Consider the following 22,486-nt stretch of genomic DNA (forward strand, 5'->3'; position numbering starts at 1 on the left):
AATTCCTTGTGAAGTCAATAGCAAACTTGGCAAGGTACAGAATGCACTTAACACACACGCCACTGGGTTTTAATGAAGTCCCCAGAGCAAGCCTGTACACACACAAAGCATGGAAAGACTTGCTTACATTACACACCAAGTTTGCAGATCAGTCCCAGATGTCATTGTATTGAAATGCCACCAAGATTTAGGCAACTGCTGAAAACACCTGCACTTGATAAAGCAACAGTATACACCAGAGATGTGCAATAAATGCTGTATGTTAGTCACAGGTTAGCAGCACAGACAAGGGGGGGGGGGGGCGGACACCAGCCATGACTGCCCAGAAACCTGACTTGAAATAGAAAATTAGTTGGTGGGTTGAAAGAAAGAAAGAAAGGCACCTTAAATTTTCTGGGAGGTTTTTCTCATTTTTTGCAGGTGAGGACTCTGTGCAATTTAATTGCCCTCTCCATCTAGTGCTCCCAAGCGATAAAACAAATAAACAACTCGAGGTCCAGGTTTAATTTCAAAGAAAAAACAATGGAAATTGCTCGTGCCATGAATGTATGTGAGATATATTTCCTGTACTGGAAACTTGCATGGGATATTATGTATGTCACATCCAAGGAATCTGTATTTGAAACTTTCGGTTCTATTGTATGTTAGTCCTCCTCAGGGTAGACCCATTGAAATTAATGGGCATGGCTAACTTAGGTTTTTTTATATGCCTGTTGTCTTTGTCCATGGAGTTTTCTTGGCAAGGATACTGGAGTGGCTTGCCGGTTCCTGCTCCAGGTGGATCACGTTTGGTCAAAACTCTCCACTATGACCTGTTCATCTTGGGTGCCCTGCTCGGCATTGTTCATAGCTTCTCTGAGTTCTTCAAGCCCCTTCGCCACAGCAAGGCAGTGATCCATGAAGGGGAAGTGGTGACAGCAGCCACGAAATTAAGAGATGCCTGCTTCTTGGGAGGAAAGCAATGACAAACCTAGACAGCATTTTAAAAAGTAGAGACATCACCTTGCCAACAAAGGTCCGTATAGTAAAAGCTATGGTTTTCCCAGTAGTGAGTCCCATGGACTGCAAGAAGATCAAACACATCAATTCTTAAGGAAATCAGCCCTGAGTGCTCACTGGAAGGACAGATCGTGAAGCTGAGGCTCCAATACTTTGGCCATCTCATGAGAAGAGAAGACTCACTGGAAAAGACCCTGATGTTGGGAAAGATGGAGGGCACAAGGAGAAGGGGACGACAGAGGACGAGATGGTTGGACAGTGTTCTCGAAGCTACAAACATGAACCTGACCAAACTGCGGGTGGCAGTGGAAGACAGAAGTGCCTGGCGTGCTCTGGTCCATGGGGTCACGAAGAGTCGGACACGACTGAACGACTAAACAACAACAAAACTTAGGTTAGTAATTTCCTTGGGTCTACTTTTAAGTAAGACTACCATTTAATTCCCATGCGAAATTTAACATGGAACTGAAGTTTTTTTGGGGGGGCAGGGGTGAAGAAAGATGAACAAACTGGGTCTTGTCTTGAGCTTCATTAGCTGGATTTGTTCAAGAAAATTAGGAGACCAAGATTTATGGGGTTCTTGGTGGAAATTTGCAGAGGAGCAAATTTACTCAAACAATCTGAAAGATGGTAAAAATGTTTCCAGTTGCCCCACAATGGGCTCCGCTGCTATGTTGCTGAATAAATCTGAGCTAAATTAGCCGTGGAAGACATTGCATCACATCTGCGGCGTACCCACGACTGTGATGCCAACTGCCAAGATTTTGGAACTCAAAATTGATCCAGTCGGAATGAATGGTGGAACAGCTGTTGTCTCCTGCGTTACACAATTACAAAGCGCAAGTTAATAGCATGAAGCAATTGTGGAAAAGGAGCTTGTGCTCCTTTGCTGACAACTTGGAACAGGAGACTATGCAGGGTCGCATGGTAACGTGGTCAGTTGTACCAGTAGATTGAATTACGAGCCAAAGATTCCATCAGCGGATCAGAAATCGATACGCGGCAGCGGCTGTGGAACTTGAAAGCAATCCTCTGAGAAATACTAGAATGTGAGAAAGGGGGCAATGAGGCACAGTAGGGCTGCTTTTGGAAGCTTAGGTGGTGGAATGCTTTTTACCAGATTTGGCTGGTATGCCAGCTGCACTCTATCCTGGGGAAGGCAGACCTAGACAATATGGTGTTGCAGTTAGAATGTTGGACTAGGACCCAGGAAACCAAGGTTCAAGCCCCCACTTGCCTGTAAAACGTCACTGGGTGACGTCACTGGCCATTTACTGTCTCTCAGCCTATCTTCCTTCACAAGGCTGTTGTGGGGATTAAAAGAGATGGGAGGAGAACCATGCAAGCTATCTTGAGCTCCTTGGAGACAAAGGTGGGATATAAATGCAAGCAATGAATGAATGAATGAATGAATGAATGAATGAATGAATGAATGTTGGTTTACCTCCACTGTTAATATGCCTCTGAGTGCAAGTTGCTGGGAAAAGCAGGTAGAGGGGAGCACTCAGGATCTGCTCAAGCTTCCCATAGGCACCTGATTTGCTCTTTGGCCTGATCCAGCAGAGCTCTTCTTATGTTCTTTAGTAACCTTCAGACTGGAGTACTCTAACGTGTTCTATGTGGGTCTCCCCTTCAAAAGCACCTGCAAATTTCAACTGGGGTGCTGCTGCCAGAATGTCGACTGAGATCAGCCAACTGGAGTGTATGCCCCCAGGTGTTGTTCAATCTGCAGATATTATGTTATCTGAATCAACATATGAGATCAAGCTTTACTTCCCCAGCCCCCATGACATAGAGCAAGTGGCTCCATGGAACAGGGTCCTTTTTTTATCATCAGTGTTTGTAGTTCTAGAGGGGGAAAATACCTGGTATTCAGACTTTTGAGAAGTGGGGAAGGAACAACCTGATCCAACCCTTTTGTAATATATAGAAGTTTGCAAAACCAGGTAATTTAAATGTGGAAATACTGTTAAAGCATTCAGTACCGCTCCTCTGAAGTTGCTAGCTACCCCATAATCAAATTAATACACTATCTTTTATCAGTGCTGCTCTTAAGACTGTGTCCCTTGACAATGCTGATTCCTGACATCAAAGGAAAAGTCCAAACTATTATTTATTATTATTAGAAATGTGTTGAATTACTCTTTGCAAAGGTGAAATGTACATGCCATTTATAGGACTGATGGCCATCCGCTACCTTTATACTACAATGAGCAGACCTTGCAATTACTCACAACTAGCTTTAAAACAGAAATCATTTCCTCTAATACAAAATTCCAGTGGTGACTGCTGACAGACATAAAGATAAAATGGGGTCACTGAGGGCCATACTCATGTGGCACACTTCATATTATTTGGCCTTCCACTGTTGTTTTAGAACTAAATAGCTGTCATGACCCCAGGATCAGATTCTCTTTCTTCAGGGAATGAGGTAGAGGATTTGAGTCAGAAATCTGGGACAGATGAAGTTGTAATCTATTATCACACCCACATCATACATTTAAAGCATATTGCTCCAACCCCCCCGCAATAATTCTGGCACCCCCCCCCGACAGAACTGCAGTTCCCAGCACCCTTAATAAACTACAGTTCCCAGGATTCTTGGGGGAGGGAAGTCATGTGATTGAAAACGTACTTTAACTCTGTGAATATGACCCACAACATTTAGAGAACACCATGTTGACTACTCCTGGTGACAAAACAGGATGGGCCATCCCTGAGAACTTTACTCATAAAACACTGCTTCGCACCAACTGCCAATTGAAAAAGAGGGGTGGGACTTCCTGCAGGCCATTCTGTGTTTGAGAGTTGGTGGTGGTGCCTTCACCAACTCCTACTTCCTTCTCAAAGTGGCCATGAGATGCACCTATCCGGTAGCTCTGGACCAGGGTACCTGAAATATTGACTTCCCTTTCATTGCTCAGTACCAGCATTATGATGAGCAAACGGAACCAGGTTACTCCTGACACAGCCTAATGCCGATTAGTTGGCAGAGGTGGGCCTTTTTGCTAGTGGTCCCTGTTCTATGAAGTCTGCGCCCTGCTGAAATACAGGAGGCCCCAGCTTTACTGACATTCCATCAGCTTTTGAAGATGCACATGTTTATACAAGCATTCTCTTGATCTCTAGCCTGAGCCTCTTGTTTTAATTACCATGTCAATTTAATGGGGTTGTGTTCTTGCATATTTTAATTACAGATGCATGCATTTGACTGGGATTGTTTTACTGTGTGTTGTAATTATGGATGTTTAAATTTTAATGTTTGTGTAATTGGTTTTTATACTTGTACACCACTTGGAAGCCTACCTGGGTACTGAGTGGTATATAAATTAATTAACAGCAACAAAAACAACTATGGGATGAAAAAGGTGCCAGCTGTCCAGTGGTTATGGGGAAAGTGTCTGCAGCAAAACTTGGCCAATCTGCTGCACACTTTTTGCTGGTATGAGAGTGAGAGTTTACTCTGTAACCTCATAAAGGTTATCTCTCGCTGCTGACAATGTAATCAATCCTACAATAGAGAGAGATCCATATTGAGACCTACCGGTCTGCTAATAAAGGCCTAGCAAAGTACAGGAAGATCTGCCAGTCACTGCTAAGAAATGTCGTCCTCCAGGAAATTAAAAAACCCTGCAAACTTTGTGTCATGCACATCTCCTTTGTTATCCTTATGTTACGGCTCTGCTGAATACTGTGAAATCAGTGAGATATTTTTGAGGCCATAGGCATAGATTCTTAACTCTTTGTGAGCAGTCATTTAAAATGAAAAGAAAAAAAACCTATAAAACTTAGACTTGAGTTCTGCCACCTTATTCATATGAGTGTGTGTGTGTGTCATTGAGACTGGAGACAAAACTACTTTGCTCACCTAATTGTGTACTTAGAAAGGCAACAAACTGCCAAATACACCCAGTGAAAAAAATATTTTATGATCCTTTATTCTTCCTACAACCATGTGTCTGTTTCCTTCTTTCGGCTTGGACCATGAAAACCAATGATGCGTGCTTTACTTCTGCCTACAGACAGCTTGACTTCAGGCTCCCAGTTATGGCTGAAGGATGTTTATACTTGCTTAAAACTAAGTCATCCGTATCAGCCAATCTTTTGAAAAAAGGCCAGATCATGGAAGATCTCCTTTGGTTCTAGGTCATCCTGTCTGAAAGTAGACAAAAGCCAGATGATATGGAAAGGAATATTGGCATCTTTAGAGATCACACATAGTCTATGACCATTAAAAAATAGTGAATGGCATTACTGGTTCCATTGGTGCAATGGGTCAATGCATATGGCTGTTAACTAGAAGGTTGGTGGTTCGAGCCCACCCAGGTGTCACTGTGGGCAGGATTCCTGCGTCGCAAGGGGTTGGACTAGATGACCCTCTGGACCCCTCCCAATTCAATGATTCTATTAAGGAAAGAGTGAAACAAGCAAAGATGCTATCTTGTGATGTGCATATGGTCTTGATGGACCATAGCTGGAACACATGATGTGCAGCCAACAGGTGTGTGTGTGTTTAAACTTACTGGATTTTCTGTTGTTGTTGTTTTAAAAAATCCAGATTAAATGAGGCTGGCATTTTGATGCTGATGATGAACTTATTAAGTGCCCTGTTGGATCAGTCCAAAGGTCCATCTAGTCAAGCATTCTTTTTTCACAGAGACCAACCAGATTTCTGTGGGAAGCCCACAAGCAAGACCTGAGTTCAACAGTGCTTTCCCCACTTGTGATTCCTAGCAACTGATATGGCAGAACCTTGGCATATGGCAGAACTTTGCCATTGTGGCTAGTAGCTTTTAATTGATTTATTCTCCATTAAAATTGTCAAATCCTTTTTTAATGCTGTCAAGTTGGTGGTCATCACTACATCTTGTGATAATGACTTCTATCACAAGTCTATCACAAGCTCTCTTGATTTCCAGCATTCAGCTTCACTGAGTAACCCCAGGTTCTAGCTTTGTGAGGAAGAAAAACTTCTCTCCCCCCACACACACTGTGCATAATTTTAAATACCTCTGCCATGTCGCCTTATACTTGTCTTTTGTTTTAACTAAAAAGCACCTTTCTTCATATGAAAGTTCCTCCACCCACTTGATTTTGGTTTATTTTCTGCACCTTTTCCAACTCTACTGTATTTTTTTTTGAGGTGAGGCAATCAGAACTGTGGTGGAAGCATAGATTTGTATAATGATATTGACAGTTTTCCCCCAGTCCCTTTCCTAATTATCCCAAGCACAAAATTTGCCTTTTTCACAGTGGGTTGACATCTTCATTGAGCTATTCACTACAACTCCTACATCTACTTCCTGGTCATTCACCTCCAGTTCAAACCCCCATCTATGTATATGTGACATTAGGATTTTATTTTATTTTTGCGCCCATGGGCATCACTTTATACTTTCTTCCATTGAGTAAGAAGATGGACATCATCCCCGCCCCCCTTTGCTCCCTTGGTCATAGAAGGGATAACAAATCTGTATGATCAGGGGCGTAGGAAAGGGGGGTCCACCCCAGGTGCGATCATGGGGGGGGTTTTGACAAATTATCAAGGAACAATTACTGCCCTACTAGGGTGGTTCATGGGACGCAGGTGGCGCTGTGGATTAAACCACAGAGCCTAGTACTTGCCAATCAGATGATCGGCGGTTCAAATCCCTGCGATGGGATGAGGTCCCGTTGCTCGGTCCCTGCTCCTGCCAACCTAGCAGTTTGAAAACACGTCAAAGTGCAAGTAGATAAATAGGTAAGGTATTTAGGTAAGGTACCTTCTGGCGGGAAGGTAAACGGCATTTCCGTGCCCTGCTCTGGTTCACCAGGAGCGGATTAGTCATGCTGACCACATGACCTGGAAGCTGTACGCTGGCTCCCTCGGCCAATAAAGCAAGATGAGCGCTGCAACCTCAGAGTCGGTCATGATTGGACCTAATGGTCAGGGGTCCCTTTACCTTTACCTAGGGCGGTTCATAAAAAACTTTTTTTTTTTGAAAATGCCTACTCCAAAGGTCTTCTCTTACTACACTAGGGATTATAGCTATATATGAAATTTCATACATATCAGTTAATATCTTGACCCTCCTCCACAAAAATAGCTGTTTACTTGGCCGTTTTCCTATGTCGTGAAGGCTGAAATTTCAATTCAGTGGAGCAGGGTAAGATATTAACTGATTTGCATGAAATTTCAGATATAGCTATATAATCCCTAGTTTAGTAAGATAAGACCTTTGGAGCAGGCATTGTAAAAAAAAAAATTTTTTTTTTAATGAACCACCCTACTGCCTTACCCTCTTCTGGGCTTCCCAGGTCCTGGAAAGTTGGCCTATGTGAAGAAAATGAGACTAGGCTGAGTAGATTACCGTATTTTTTGCACCATAGCACTCACTTTTTTCCTCCTAGAAAGTAAGGGGAAATGTCTGTGCGTGTTATGGAGGGAATGCCTACGGGTGGCATGCCTATGGATTTTCCTCCTCTAAAAACTACGTGCGTGTTATGGTCGCGTGTTATAGAGTGAAAAATACGGTAGGCCTTGCCTTGCCTTCGCCCCACCCCCTGCACGCAGCCAATTTTTCTTGATTTTACTGCTGTGGTGTGTTTTTTTGGTTTTTTGTTTTGGTAAACCACTTTGCAGGTTTTTTAAAATAAATTTTATTAAATAAATAAACAATAAATATAAATAAAATAACACAAGCCAAAACAGAGTCCATCCTGTAGATTTAAGTATCTGTCCATAGTCACCTACTTGTTATCAGGGGCCCAGAATCCACATTCCTTTGTAAGAAAATATGAAATAAGGAAAAACAATTTTTTCAGGCCAAAAAAATAAAAAAATATCAATGTGTGTGTTGGGGGGGGGGTGGCCAGAAATTTTTCGCACTGGGTACCACCTGACCTTCCTATGCCTCTATGTATGATACAGTGTAGCAGCCTTGGAAAAACTGTGGAAACAAGTCAGGGTGAATGTTTAATAAATACGTCACCTGAAAGTGAACATTATGACTGAATCACACACCTATCTTGCAAATCAATATCGCCATATGTGTAGCCTTGCCTGAACAGGAGTTCTGCGCCTCTTCAAGTTTGCATCCCTCTTTGGCAAAAGTAGGCGGCCCCTCCATTTATGCTGGTAACTTGGTCATTCTTCCTGCCACTTAAAGTAGCATCACCAAGAGCACAGACCACACGCCTTTTCTATCCCCTCATGCTCTCTTTCAAATAACCTTCCTTCAGCAATAAGGCATGCGCGCTGGCAGCAAATCAACTGATGTGGATTTAGGAGGCATGGCCAGTTCGGCCACACTGGGCACAGAGTCTTGGGGGGGGGGGCACCACAGCTATGATAAACGGCCTCGGTCCAGTATACCTGAAGGAGCGTCTCCACCCCCATCGCTCTACCCGGACACTGAGGTCCAGCACCGAGAGCCTTCTGGCGGTTCCCTCCCTGCGAGAAGCCAAGTTACAGGGAACCAGGCAGAGGTCCTTCTCGGTAGTGGCGCCCTCCCTGTGGAACGCCCTCCCACCAGATGTCAAAGAGAACAACAACTACCAGACTTTTAGAAGACATCTGAAGGCAGCCCTGTTTAGGGGAGCTTTTAATGTTTGATGTATCACAGTATTTTAATATTCTTTTGGAAGCCGCCCAGAGTGGCTGGGGAAACCCAACCAGATGGGCGGGGTATAAATAATAAATTATCATTATTATTATTATTATGATACAGAGTGGAAGGTGAGAGGCAGGGGGTGCTGAATTTTGGCATCGCAGAGGGCACCACTGAAATTTGAGACTACAAACACACCTATTGATTGAGGCATTTGCTGGCTGCTGATGTGGGCCAACTGCCGTAACTTTTAAAGTTATTTTTTGTAGGGACTAGTTTCAGGTAGGTAACCATGTTGGTCTGACGCAGTCGAAATACACACGCACACACACACACACACACACACACACAATTGTCCAGTAGCACCTTAGAGACCAACTAAGTTTGTTCTGGGTATAAGCTTTCATGTGCATGCACACCTCTTCAGATACCTGAAGAATGCATGTGCATTCTTCAGGTATCTGAAGAGGTGTGCATGCACATGAAAGCTTATACCCGGAACAAACTTAGTTGGTCTCTACGAGATGGTTGGACAGTGTTCTCGAAGCTACGAACATGAGTCTGACCAAACTGCGAGAAGACAGGAGTGCCTGGCATGCTCTGGTCCATGGGGTCACAAAGAGTCGGACACGACTAAATGGCTAAACAACAAAGGTGCTACTGGACAATTTTTTTTATTTTTGTACGGACTGTTACACTCTGCTAGATTTTTCCCCCTTGTCTTTGTAGTACCTCTAACCAGGGCTCTTTTCAGCTCAGCCAGACAGAACTCGCCAGAACTCAGTTCTGGCACCTCTTAGGTGGGTGCCATTGCCATTGAAAGAGAGCATGGTTTGTGGTGAGTTCTGGCACTTTTTCTAGGGAAAAAAAATATAGCACCGCCTCTAATGGATTTTGTTTTAAAAGGCCTTGAGATGGGTTTTCCCAAGAAGTAGCACATATACATTTTAAATAAGTTTAAAAAGGGAAAAGAAAGTGGAAGTGTGTGTGTTTAGGGGGCGGTTGGCGGGGAAAGTGAGGTGTGTGCGCGCGCGCCAGACGCGTCTGGAGCTTCGCGCAGCTCGCCTGTGTGGGCTGTGGAAGAGCCGGCCTTCCGCCCCCTTCGAGGTCCCGGCGTCGCTCGCACCTCCTCGGGGGGTGGAAGTGGAGGCGCAGGCAGCCGCCCAGCCATTAACAAGCGCTCCCCTTCGACGTGTTGGCTAGCGCCGTTCCCCCGCGTGTCTCTTCCTTCTCCGTTGCAGAAGCGTACCCTACATACCCTCAACCCAGACAGGGAAAGCACGGGGGGTGGGGGCGCCGGCCTCCTTTCCGACAGCCTTGCTCGGGTGAGGCGCCCAGAGCTGGGAGGCAAGGAGTGCGCGTGGCTCCCCCACCACCCCGCCTCCCATGTGCTGCCTAGCGAGACGGGCAAGCGTCGCCTCTCGCCTCAGCTACTTTCCCTTCCTCCTTCTGGACCGCGGGGGTCGCCGGGGAGACTCCCACCACGTGCGAGGAGCGGCGGCTGAGGCGGAAAAGGTCGAAAGCGCGGGAAGGCGGCGGCGGCGAGCGAACCAGGTGCCCGAGCTGCTGCTTCTCGCTGTCGCCGGAGGAGCCCTTCTCTTCCCGCTCACCTGCGCCGAGAGAAGATGCCGGCCGAGCGCGAGCAGAGCCGGCGCGCGCGGCTGAAGCCTGAGCCGGCGGCCTGCACTCCCTCGGCCGGCGGCGCCTGCAGGGAATGAGACGCGAGCGCCGGGAAAGACGTCGCCAGCAAGAAGGGCAGGCGCGCGCTAGAGACCTGGGCCGGCCAGGCGCTCGCGGAAGCCCAGAAGCCCGCGGCGGGATCCTCCCGGACGTCGAAAGATTGGACTGGAAGGCGAACTCCCCTCCTTTCCCTCCGCCTCCGCCTCCTCCCCCTCCCCTGGCTTCTCTTGTCACATAGTACGGTCCCCACACATTAAGAGCTGCGGCTGCCGTGGACGTACCTCAGTCACTCCAGGGCAGGCGGGAAAGGTTACGGGGCGCCGCTAGTCCCGCGCACCTTCTGTATCTCGATCTATACACGGGGCCCTTCCACGCACTCGCCTCCTCGGCCGATTCCCCGCCCGCCCGCTCCCCTCCTTCCTGCCGGCCCCGAACCCAGATGGAGCACGCGGCGCGAATCAATGCCTAGCGTGGCCGAGCAGGCAGCCTGGCTCCCCCAGCGGCTCGCTGCCCGCGCTCGCCTCTCTCCGAGCCACAACACTTTCGGCGTGCGGTGCTGGGCGGGGGTGGCGTGGGGAACTCTCCGCTTAGCCTTATTCTACCCAGGAGGGGAAGCCTGCCGCCGCCGCCGCCAACACCTTCGGGGCTTGTGCAGCACAAGCGCGAGCAGGTTGACCCTGTGCCGGGATGCCGGGCTGGAGGAAGAACCTGACTCTGTGTCTGCAGAGGATGCAGGATGACGGTAAGGCTCGCTGGCTGGCTGCAGGAGCCCCTCCGGGGCAAACGCTACCGCCGGAGGGCATGCGCCTGCCATTGGCTTGGGAAAGCGCCCAGGAGCTGCCTTCGCATTGGGGTTTTTTTTTTTAGTCTGTTTCTCTTGTCCCTGGTGGGGGGCATGTTTGGAAATGCAAGCGATCTTCTGAGGCCCCCTGCTGAAGCTCTTTATGTTATTATTGTTGTGCATTTATAGTGTGCATAATGATTTTTAAATAAAGTACAACGCTCTTTTCAAAATGATTTATGTATCAGGAATGGAAGTCACCTTTCTAAACTGGGGGCGGGGAGGAGGCGGAGGGAATCCTCTTTGCAACACAATCGGCAGCATCGTGAGCTTTGAATGCTCTTTCTTGTTCGATGATGGGAAGAGGATTAGGCGAGCGGAATTGTCTGATGTGGTTTTACCCTCTTGTCAGAAAATGTGGGGGGCATATGTGGAGAGGTGTGGTGTGGAGGAATAGAGGCAAGGACCGAGAAAAAGATAAAAGCTTCATTTTTGATGTTTCAGCTGGCGGGGGTCTTTTTGGGCGGGAGGGATGAAGACTAAGGTTCATGTGTGTGATTTTATGCTGGTCCTGTGAGATTTCCTGCTCTCCTGTTAGATCTCAGAGGTAGGGGATGAAGATGTTTGCAAGATCTGCAAGGGAGGGACATTAAATGAGTGCTGCACCCGGAGCTCATAAAAGTTTGAGGAAATGTCCCACCAGGTGGCGGAACATGAAGGATATGGGAAATCTTGCACGTTTGCTGGTTTCGCTTCATGTGCTTAAGAGGCTGAAAAACTACACTCCTTGAAATCACCAGCCCCCCCCCTTTTTACTTAAGTAGCAAAGTCTCAACTGATAGACGTGGATTTCACCATGCGTATGTGTGTTTGTCTGATGGAGAGTTTATCTGCCTTTGCCTCATGCTTGATGTGACTTGAGAGTTCCTCCGACATGCATCCTTTTCTGTGCCAACTTTGCCACTGAAAACATGGTAACTCCTAAGAGGGATTAAGAATTGTGGTTAGTCAGCCATTTGCACACTTTCCAACTAGCAACAAATTAGTCAAATAACTTTCTGCTCTCCACACTGTATGCATTAGATAAGGTTTGTATAAGTAGATAAACCAATGGTTTCAGGAAGCCCCATTTTTCCTGTGGGTTTCCACCCCATAAGCCACTGGGTTACTGCCAATGTCTGAGCCACACATTATGATCAGTTATTAAATTTGTATACCAGCCTTCCATCTGAAGATCACAGACAGTTCACAACATAAAAATACAAAATGAGGACACAAAATAAATAATAAAACTAAAACAAACTAATAAAAACAAAACAAAAACAAACAGCCTAGCTAGCTCAGTTGGTTAGAGTGTGATGCTGATAACACCAAGGTTGCAGGTTTGATCCCCATATGGGACATCTGCATATTCCTACATTGCAGGGGGTTGGACTAGATGACCATCAGTGTCTCTTCCAACTCTACAATTCTATGATTCAATAACCCCCCTTCCACAAACACATTTATAAGGCCATAGAATGTTAATCAGCCAGAGGCCGAGATGCTGTTGCCTGGTGCCTAAAGATAGGTAATGAAGGTGACAGGTGAGCCTCACTGGGGAGAGCGTGCCACAAATGGGGAACCACCACAGAAAAGGCCCGTTCTCATGTTGCCACCCAGTGGACCCCTCGAGGAGGCACACAAAGAAGGGCCCCAGATGATGGTGTCAGTGGGTGCCACAGCTTCTTCACTGCATTTTAAACATGGGAATTGAATACTTTTGAGAGAGATAAATGCTGCTGAAATGCTTTTGTTTGAAAGCATCCTATTTCACATTGGTATTTTAGCTATGTTCAACTTGTTTCTCTCGCCAAGATGCGACCTATGTGCCATCTTCCACTGTGAGTTGGGCAGCAAGTCCAGTGACTTCAAGTTGTATACAGACATTGGCAGTTTTGAGCCATTTCCTGAACTCAAGTGCGGCATTAGTGGTCTGTGCTTGTGTTTTTGTTTAAGGTTTTCCTCCATGACTTTCCCAGCAAAGCAGCTTCCTTTTAATTTAATCTCTTTGTCCATCGATGAACAGTAAGTAGTTGGGCTATCGGTTGGCCATGTATTGTGCTTGCTACTCCAGTTTGCACAGGATATGCCCAGAAGCCAAATAAATAATGACACAGTTATTAAAGGATCTAAAATGGGCTGTAGACCTTTTCTTTAGCTGTTAGGAAATTGAATTGGAGGAGTAGGGGAGCAGATTATCTGGCATCTGGTAAAGAGCTGGCAGATGTTGCTTATTTTGACTTGCTGTCCATTGATTCCAGAACTTCGCAGGCTCAGAGGACGTGATCGGCATATTGGGAACATTGCATTGTTATACTTGATAGAACAAGCTCTTGCACTGCTCTCTGATATTGAAATTTTGATCTTGTGGTTCTGTAGTGGCTACTGTCAAGCAACCAGAATTAAATGAATTACAGAATGGCAAAAACAAGGCAGTTTCTACACTGTTCTTTTTATTTCTCCTGATAACATTGTCGTTTCCAAAGAGTGCTCTCCAGAGAAATAAGCCTAACCAATTATATGGTCATTTCCAATGCTTTAGCTGTGTATGAAAATTGGAAGAATTTCTTGCATAAGATATTCCTAGATTTGGGCCCCCATAATGATTACCTAAAGTTAGAAGACAATGTGAATTATGTGCAGAATCTCAGGATAAGGGATTCCCTCTCATCTTTTGAAATTACATCCTTTTTTCTTCTTCACAAAAAAGCACTAAGCAATAATGTTTTTATATTACAGACTGAGACAGTGCCTTTCCACTGGGAAAACAAGAGATAGCCCATCAGTATTGCACTGAGAGTACATTGTTCAGCTAGGCTTCAGAAAAAACTTTCTGCATCTTGTCCTGATATAATGGCACCACAAAGTTGCAACATAGCTTTGTTCAGATATTTCTTTTGAAAGCCCAGCTCTAAATACAGTCTTCTTAATGACTGTTTCCAATTTTCTTTGCTGCTGAGTATGTTACCTGTCTCTGCCTGTTGTCACTGTGTGATGGAGGAAAAAAATGGCATTCCTAGTTCAGTTATCCATGACTTGAAGCCATTAGACTAAAAAAAACCCAAAAAAACTTTTTGGTGAAGAGAAAGTGTGCATTATGCTATAAGTGAAGGTGGATTACTGGGCTTATTTCTGTCTGCAGAGCATTTGTGTGTCTGTGCCATGTGTTTAAAGGAGTTAAATGTGCCAATTTCTGGTGGGATGCTTGAAGATGTCACCCTAGTGAAAACAGGGAAAACACCAATTTTGCAGATGTAAAGTCATCAATACATCACAATACTGTGCATACTTACTCAAAAGAAAGTCCCACTTAGTTCAGTGATACTTACTCCCAGGTAAATAGGATTGCAGCCTTGCAGCCTAACCTAAGTGTCTTTGCTAAGAAGTAAGTCTTGCTGTATTTAGTGCAGCCTTCTCACCTAGTAATTGTGTTTAAGGTTGCAGCATTAGTGGTGTATGTTATATTATTTTACGGTATATGTTATGTTATATTATATGAACCACAGTTTCTAGTTTCTGAAGTAAGTGTTTTGGAAACCTCAGTCTACTTAGGAAGCACACCATCCTGGTTACTGGAGAGTCTTGTGATCAATAACATTTAGTATATAGTCAATCTTCATTTTGGCACATTACAAAGATGCTGCCCCTTTCTGGGAAAGATCCTTGAGAGGGTGGTTGCCAGCCAGATCCAGGTATTCTTGGAAGACACAGATTTTCTAGATCCATTTCATTTTGGATTCAGGCCTGATTTTGGCACAGAAGCTGCTTTGGTTGCCCTGTGGTGGGAGAGACCTGGGGGTGTGTGTGATCCTTTTGATCCTCCTTGATTTCTCATTGGCTTTTGATACCATCAACCATGGTATCCTTCTGGATCTGCTATCTGTATTGGGGGTACTGCATTGCAGTGAGTCCACTCCTGATTGCATGTCTGACTCCAGAAGGTGGTTCTTGGGCATCAAGTAAAACCTTACATTTTCCTCAGGCGATTTATGGACTGAGTGTGCTGCTAAATCTTTCTACCATTCTTGGGAGGGACTGTTTTGAATTATAAAAACATTAATGTTTCATATAAATTTATTTGTGTCCCCCCCCCAATGTCATTTATAGTATAATGTATTTGTGTTTATGTTTTTACAGGTTAAGTTGCTTTTACATCAGTGTTGGGTGGGGGTGCTGGGGTTGTAGACTCAATGCTTGTAGGTCATCATGGGGTAAGTTCGGTAAGTTCATACATAGCATTCCATATCTATGGGATGATAGGGTGGTGGAATTTCCTATTAATTTATCACACTGAATTCCTTTGATAAATAAACTGTGATTTTTGGAAAGGGTGCCCAATTTGGTGCTCACTTTGTTATAGAAAAAACTAAAGTGCTCACATACATTTACAAGGCCATTTTTGTGAGGCTCAATGAGGGTCATGAGCCATGAGCATTCAGTCAATGGTTAAGCAGCTTCTTCTCTGTACCCCCAAGCCCATGCTGTGGTTCCTGTTATTCCCTATCTAAACCACTTTGGGGAGGGTTAGGATAGCCTTACAAGGCATAATCGAAATGCACAGTGAAGCAATTTTGTTTTGAGAGGAGAGGTAAGAGTTGAGCAGTGTATTGGAGGTAGGGGTTTAGTTCAGGGGTTAAGCCTCACATGCTGAAGGTTCCAGGTTCAGTCTCTGGCATCTCCAAGTAGGATGAGGATTGATTTCTGCCTGAAACCTTGGGGATTTGCTGCCAGCCAGCATCAACAGTCATGAGCTAGATGGTCTGACTTGGTATAAGGCAGCTTCGTGTCTGTTGGCTGCTAGGCTGTGGTAGCCCTCAACAAGTGGCACACATGAAACATTTTGATGTCATTTTTCATGTATAGTCACCTGCAGGAAAATCATCCAGGTGTCAGCCTGTCAGGGCAAAAGATTCCATGTCAACCAGCCAACAGTTTCTGTTGAGCAGCGTAGCCTCAGGGCAGCTCCCATCCAATGTCCTCATGCCTGCCTGCCTGCCTGCCTGCCTGCCAGTGAATTGGGCTTCTTCCAGGTTCTCTCAGCCACTGCAATCACATGAGTGGACTTCTCTGCATTCACTTCACCTCAGAGATACTGTACTGTGTGATACTCGGCAATGGCACACAGCCCTTCCCTAACTCCTCCTGTGATGATGCTGAACAAATAGAAGCGTTAGGGGGAGCACAGATCCCTCAACTTTGTGAATAACTTTCTCTGCATGAATCAGCTTGGGAAGGGGGGTGGGTGGGTGGCGGAATTGTACCAAGTGAAAGCTGTTCTTTAAAAGCAGAGATATTGTAGGATTAGGTTGCTGCTGCATTGTTCCTTTCTTTCCGCTGCGTCTATCCAGTTTATATGGTTCTGTGGTGGTTACCTAGGAAACAGCTGTAGGAGTGTACAATGGAATTTTATTGGCTGTGTCATTAGGCTGACTGTTAAGGTTGTGGGCAGAGGTTCCTGTTGGTAGGTCTGAGCAAGTGAATCCCTGATATTGTTTTGATTTGTAAGATGAAAGAATGTGGCTAGGTCTTTAATAAGCTATACCAATAACCCAGCTTTTCACTGTGTGATGCATGGCCTACCTTAAGCAACCAAACTGGGAGGGGGGCAGTATTTAAATAGAAATTAAGTTGATGATGGATTGTTTTTTTGAAAAGGTTCTCATTTATATCCCATGTATGGTTCTAATATTTAACTGCTTTTCATCTGCGGTTCAGTTTTTTTTTGAAATTTGATTACATACATAATTTCTTTAATTACACCCTTACTTGTGGGCATAATTTCAATCATTTCTCCCTTACTACTTGTTTAATATGTTGTCTGTGAAAGAAGAACAATGACTTAATGCTGGCATTGATTTCACTTTTTAAAAATGCAATACTTTTTCAAAAGGCATTTGATAAGATGCTTGTGTTGAAGGTGCTGGAGCAAAGGTAGATAAAAGTGCATGAGCAAAAAACAACAACCCATGGGTTGTATTGTATCCAAAGTTTAAATTCTGCTTGCACAACAGACTTTCCCTCCTGCCCCCTCCCATTCTACCCCCTCTTTCCCCATTCACCTTCAAAATCTACTCCAGAGGGTTGGGGACCCACCAGAGCAGATTGGGGGGGGGGGCATGCAGGAAGCAGAGAGGAAGGGGAGATTCTATTGTGCAGATGGAATGTCACTCATGCAGCATTGTATATAACCCTGTATCTTTGGTTCACTGAACTGAGCTGCTTTCCTGCTAATTCCTCTCTCTAAAAATGTGGAGCCAATTTCTAACATGTATTTGTTGTTCATATTCAAAGTCCTGGCTTTTTCCTGGTGCATGCACTTGCAGGAAAACAAAGTGGGCATTTTCTGTTGATGTTGACCCCCTTTTTTTTGTAACACGCTTTTACAGAGGTGTATAAATGTTGCCAAATAATAAAAAGGGTGCTGTTACATTTCAGTTTATTGTGCACTTGGTGCTGCTCATACTTGGAGGTTTTCCACAGTGTCCACATGGCTTTGTCTTTACCAAAATGCCAATCTGTACTTTTTCTTCATAAAATCGGGATTTCCCCTCTCTGCAGTAAACCAGCTAAATAAAAATAGCCCGTAATACACCTGCAGTCTGTCATTCCCAATGTAGAAGCTCCTTGGGTGGTTTGATGTGTTATGACATTTCAGTGGGTAGCCTCTATCGCCACACTGTTAACAAGAAGATTTGTGGAAAACTTGTAATAATAGAAACAAATGTTTTGGGCTGCTTAATGCTCTGGATGGAGATAGGCATGTGTGTGTCAGTCTTTCTTCAAATCGGGATAATTCCTCTCTCCTAATCTTTTCCTACTCATAGCCAGCTTCAGCATAAAGCACCCAGGGACTGTGTTGCGGAGAGGCAGGAGGGGAATCATTTGAGTCCTGGGGTTCTTCTCACTGTCCCCCCCCCAACTTCTCCACAAATCTCCTGAGATGGGAGAAAAGCATTGTGCCTGGATATAGCGTGGGGAGATGCAGTGGAAAAAGGAAAGCATCTCCATGGAGCACGAAGCCCTCTTGCTTTCCCCGCTCCCCCACACACCTCCCCAATACTGCAGGGGACTCCTGGAGAGGCTTGAAAAAAAATTGGGAAGAGGCTTAAGACGAACTTTGCACAATCCTGTAAAATCACGATTGTCCAAAAAAGAAGAGGCAAACTGCTCTTTAATTCTCTAGGTTAAGTGGTAGAGGAGTGATTCTGGGTGGGGATGGAAAAAATTAACACCCATAATATTTTTCGTCAAGCTGAGCCTACTGGGGTGGATGGCAAGAAATGGAATAGCAATGAATGTGATGGTTGAAAAGAATGGAAGTTTTTGGATCCTAATGTGCCAGTTGCACACACAGGAAACTTGGGTGGGAATGACCAGTTTACGAGATGACACCTCTCATATATGTGATTACCTGGGCCATACATTACACATAATGTTTGCCCATAGATGTGTGTAGCTCAGGAAAGGGCAATGCACATGGGTAATAGATGAAATATGTAAATCAGCCTGTAGAAATTTAAACTATTAAGAATGTGGCAGTATATTTTAAAAGGGATATGCTCCATTGTAGTTAAACAGATGGGCAAATATTTGCAGGATCAAATCAGGGATGTTAATAAGCCACGGGCCCATTAAAGGCATACTCAAGCATCAGCTATTGTGGAAAACTTAGATCTGAGCTATGGCAGTCACATTTAGCCACTAGGGCCAAATGCTAACTTAAATCCTAGAAATTTTTGTCTTAACTGGTTTGGTTGATTAGATTGCTAGTTTATTCATGAACTTTAATGAGATCCTTTTATCCATTACCCTGAAGTCTCAAGTGGATGTTATAAAGTACTACTTTACCATTAGCCAATAATGACCTGGCTTGCTTTTAACCAACCAATCAATTAATTAACTGATTAAAATAAATTGCACCATATCTCAACATAGTGGCATACTTGGAGGACATTTAATGAAGGCAACAGTTTATCTTGATTACATAACTGTAGTGGTTCTAGGGGTTGCTCGTGCGTAAGCCGGTGCAAACACCTGGCTGGGTTGCCTGAGTGAACCTTTTCTGTCCGGACAGCCACTCACCCGTGGCTGTCTCAATCGCTGGCAGAATCCGTCAGTGGGCGTTTCTTAAACTTCCAGCAAAGAAGCTCTTTGACACCTAGTCTCCTTCTACTCTCTCTGCGCGAAAGCCTTCTGCTCAAGGAGGGCGTAGGCAGCGGAGGACCCCTACTCTCCCCACTGGTCCCCGGCAAGGAGTCATGGGACCGCCTCGCCACTTCCCCCATCTGCCCCCCCTTCTCCACTGGTGCTACGCTGATTATCTTCCCCAGAAGATGGGCTGCCTCTCCCAATCCTGGGACGCTCTCTGGAATCCCTCTGGATTTTGCTCTCTCCCTCCGGCACTGATGGCAGTTCCCTGACAATAACACATAGATAACAATTTTGTCAGAATTTCTCAAAGTAGGGGCTGAACTGTTGGTGAAGTCAGTTTCTAGACTTCCCAGAAGGAAACTCAGTGTGGAGCCTGACTTCCTCAAAGAGGTGCTTGGCCAAGATCTACTTTGGACAGTCATAGTCAAAGCTAAGCACCCTCAGGTCCTATTGATTTCAGAGGGAAGAAATCTAAACGTGGGTCATGCTCATTGATGGCAAGCAATTTCCCAAAGCACAGCTTTCATTAAAATCTAGTTGAAATTCATGTTCTGGATCAGACCAAGGGCCCATCTGCATTTCCAGTTGTGGCCATATGGTCAGCCCCATGAAGCAGGGCATGAATGCCAAAACTCTTCTCTGTTGTATGCCCCAAGCACCCTATATTCAGAGATACACTGCCACTGAGCATGGAGGCTTATTTCACTTTCATGGATAATAGCTGCTGATAAACTTCTCCTCTGTGAAATGGTCTAATCTAGGAGGACTCTGAGGGATATTTTGTAAGTCACACTGGCTGTTCGAGGTGGGTGAGCTACAATGCTATCTTGAGCTAAATTGTCCCTTTTCTAATTAAAAGCCATCACTTCTATTTTGTTCCAGTTCAATGTATAGCCTGAAATTTTTTCTGTAGATCTTTATGCATCGTTAAAGAGCTTTTCTGGAACTGACTGGATTAGTTAAATAAAGAATATTGTCATCCACATAAAGGCTTATTTTCCATTGAGAGTCTTTCATCTTTATGCCTGCTATTTCATTACGTCGTCTGAAAATAGCTAGTGATACAATAGAGGTGGGGAAAGCAGACAGCACTGTCTTATCAAGCTTGCTTTGTTGGGGAGTGTTGTCACAAGTTTTTTGGATGTCAAAATCTATAATTCAGTCTTTCCCAAACTTGCATACCCAGATTTTGTCTGATTTCAGCCCCTGTCATCTTCAGCCAGCATGGCCAGTGGTCGGGATGATGGGAGCAGCCGTCAAACAACATTGAGGTACCAGATGTTGGGAAAGATTGCTCTGATGTCTTCTAGACAGACCTATTTATAGGCTTGCATATGTCTCTTGGCATAAGCCATGCTGGTTTATCATCAGCATGGCTTGTTCTTCTATGCACTTAACAACTTTACCTTTAATAATAACACTGTCTTTGAAATTACCTTGGACAGACATTAGGCTGGCAGATGTGTAATTTCCCAGATTCTCCTTGGCATGCATTCTTTCTCTCTCGCTTTTAAAAAAAGGTCATTATCTGGCTTCCAGTCTTATAGTATGAGTATTTTTCTTTTGTTTTTTAAAGTTTAGCTCTTTTACATCTGAGAACTTAAAAAAAACTCTTGGGTGAATGCCATCTGGCCCTGGCGATGTGTTAATTTGTAAATTGTCAATTAGCTCTCATCTTTATCCTTTGCCACCACAGCTTGACATAGGTCCTCAGATCCCCATCCCCCCCCCCCGAAAACAATAGCTCAGATATGGGCAACTCTCCAACACCTTCCATGGTGAAGGCACAGTGCAAAGAATTTATCTCACCTTTCTTCAGCCTTCCTGCAGTTAAGGAATTTACTGATTAATAGCAGCAGTTATTCAGTGTTTTACCTTTGGCACTCATTACCTTGGGGCATCTAGTATACAGTAGCTGGCACAGCACTTTTTGCTCGGAAAGACAGGGTTGCTGTTGTTTAATGTTACACACAGCTGGGCCAGGAGTGGTGGTGTTCACTGCCTGCCTGCCTGCCTGCCTGCCTGCCTGCCTAAAGGAGGGATTGGTAAGGCCACTCCTTAAGGCACACTTCACAGAGCTGGAAAATCTAAGTAATGGTCAGTTGCTAATGTTCCCTTCTTGGGCAAGGTTCTTGAGCATGTGGTTGTGAGCTACGCCCAGGCTCTTTTGTTGGGGTTTAGGCTTAGGTTTGGCACAGAAACTGCCTCGATTGTCCTGAATGATGGCCTTTTTGGAAGAGAGACAGGAGGAGTGTGTCTTCCCAGGTGTTTCAGTGGCTGCCGGTGCCATTGTCCATGCTGCTCTTCTGGAGTGCTTATCCAGCTTGAGGGTGGGCAGGGTTGCTTTGCATTGGTTCTGATCCTACCTGGATGACTGGCTGCAGAAGGTGGTCCTTCAGGCTGCTACATTCACACTGAGACTTCTGCAGCGTATGACCTGCACCTGCATTATTCACAGTCTCCCGTGTGAAGTAGCCCCAAAGTCATTTCCAAAATAGCCAGAATTATAGAGGTCTCTCAGTTAAGGCAGCAGAAATAACTGAAGGGAGAAATGCTACTCCAGATTTATGCTTCTATGTGAGAGATGAGAATTTGTTACAGTCTTGGCCAAGGGTTATGATGCAAAATACACCGAAGGGCTGCATTTTGCACTAATGCTCTAATCCTTATAGAGAGTGATGAGTTTCCTCCTCAATAGTGATTGATTTCGTTGAATTACAAGCTACAGTAAAAAGAAAGAAAGAAAGAAAGAAAGAAAGAAAGAAGAGTGCATTTTTTGTTCAATTTTTTTTAATGCTTTTCTGGACACATTTTATGAGAAGGAAGAGCAATGAAACTTTCTTTTTAGAATTCAAGAGTCATATCCTTCCCACCCTTAGCATCATTCCTCTCCCCTCCCCTCTCCTATATTTCCTCCTTCTTCTGAAGGTGACGGTGCTGAAATAGGATAAATGCCACATCCTCAAAATTGTAGGTTTTATGATGATTCCCATTTTGCTTGACTTTTTCTTTCATTAACATTAGATGTTTTTGGCAGCCTGTAATTACCAGCTTTGGATCTGTAGCCAGAGCTGTCTTCAGCTCAAGCAAAATTCACTGATTCCAATGACAGTGTTTAAAACATTGCCTTCCACTGGGGAATTCATTCAGTCAAACACACTCTGCTCTGACACATTTAGCTCCAGGTACTCTGCATTCTGACCGCATGGGATGTAAGCAGAAGGGGGCCACAGTGCACCCTGCA

The 22,486-nt window shown here is 44.8% G+C and overlaps 1 protein-coding gene across 1 annotated transcript in view; it reads left to right on the forward strand.

The window, feature by feature from the left end:
- The first annotated feature begins 10,335 nt into the window (after positions 1–10,335).
- The window catches only part of GRIP2 (glutamate receptor interacting protein 2), a 364,422-nt gene continuing 352,271 nt past the window's right edge, over positions 10,336–22,486 (forward strand). Inside the window, exon 1 of the mRNA XM_083426937.1 lies at positions 10,336–11,010. Within this exon, the coding sequence (XP_083283063.1) occupies positions 10,956–11,010 (55 nt within the window). The 5' untranslated portion in view covers positions 10,336–10,955. The remainder of the gene's footprint in view (positions 11,011–22,486) is intronic.

Source organism: Podarcis tiliguerta (assembly GCF_965153285.1).
Source record: "Podarcis tiliguerta genome assembly, chromosome: 2".
Lineage (NCBI taxonomy): Eukaryota > Metazoa > Chordata > Lepidosauria > Squamata > Lacertidae > Podarcis > Podarcis tiliguerta.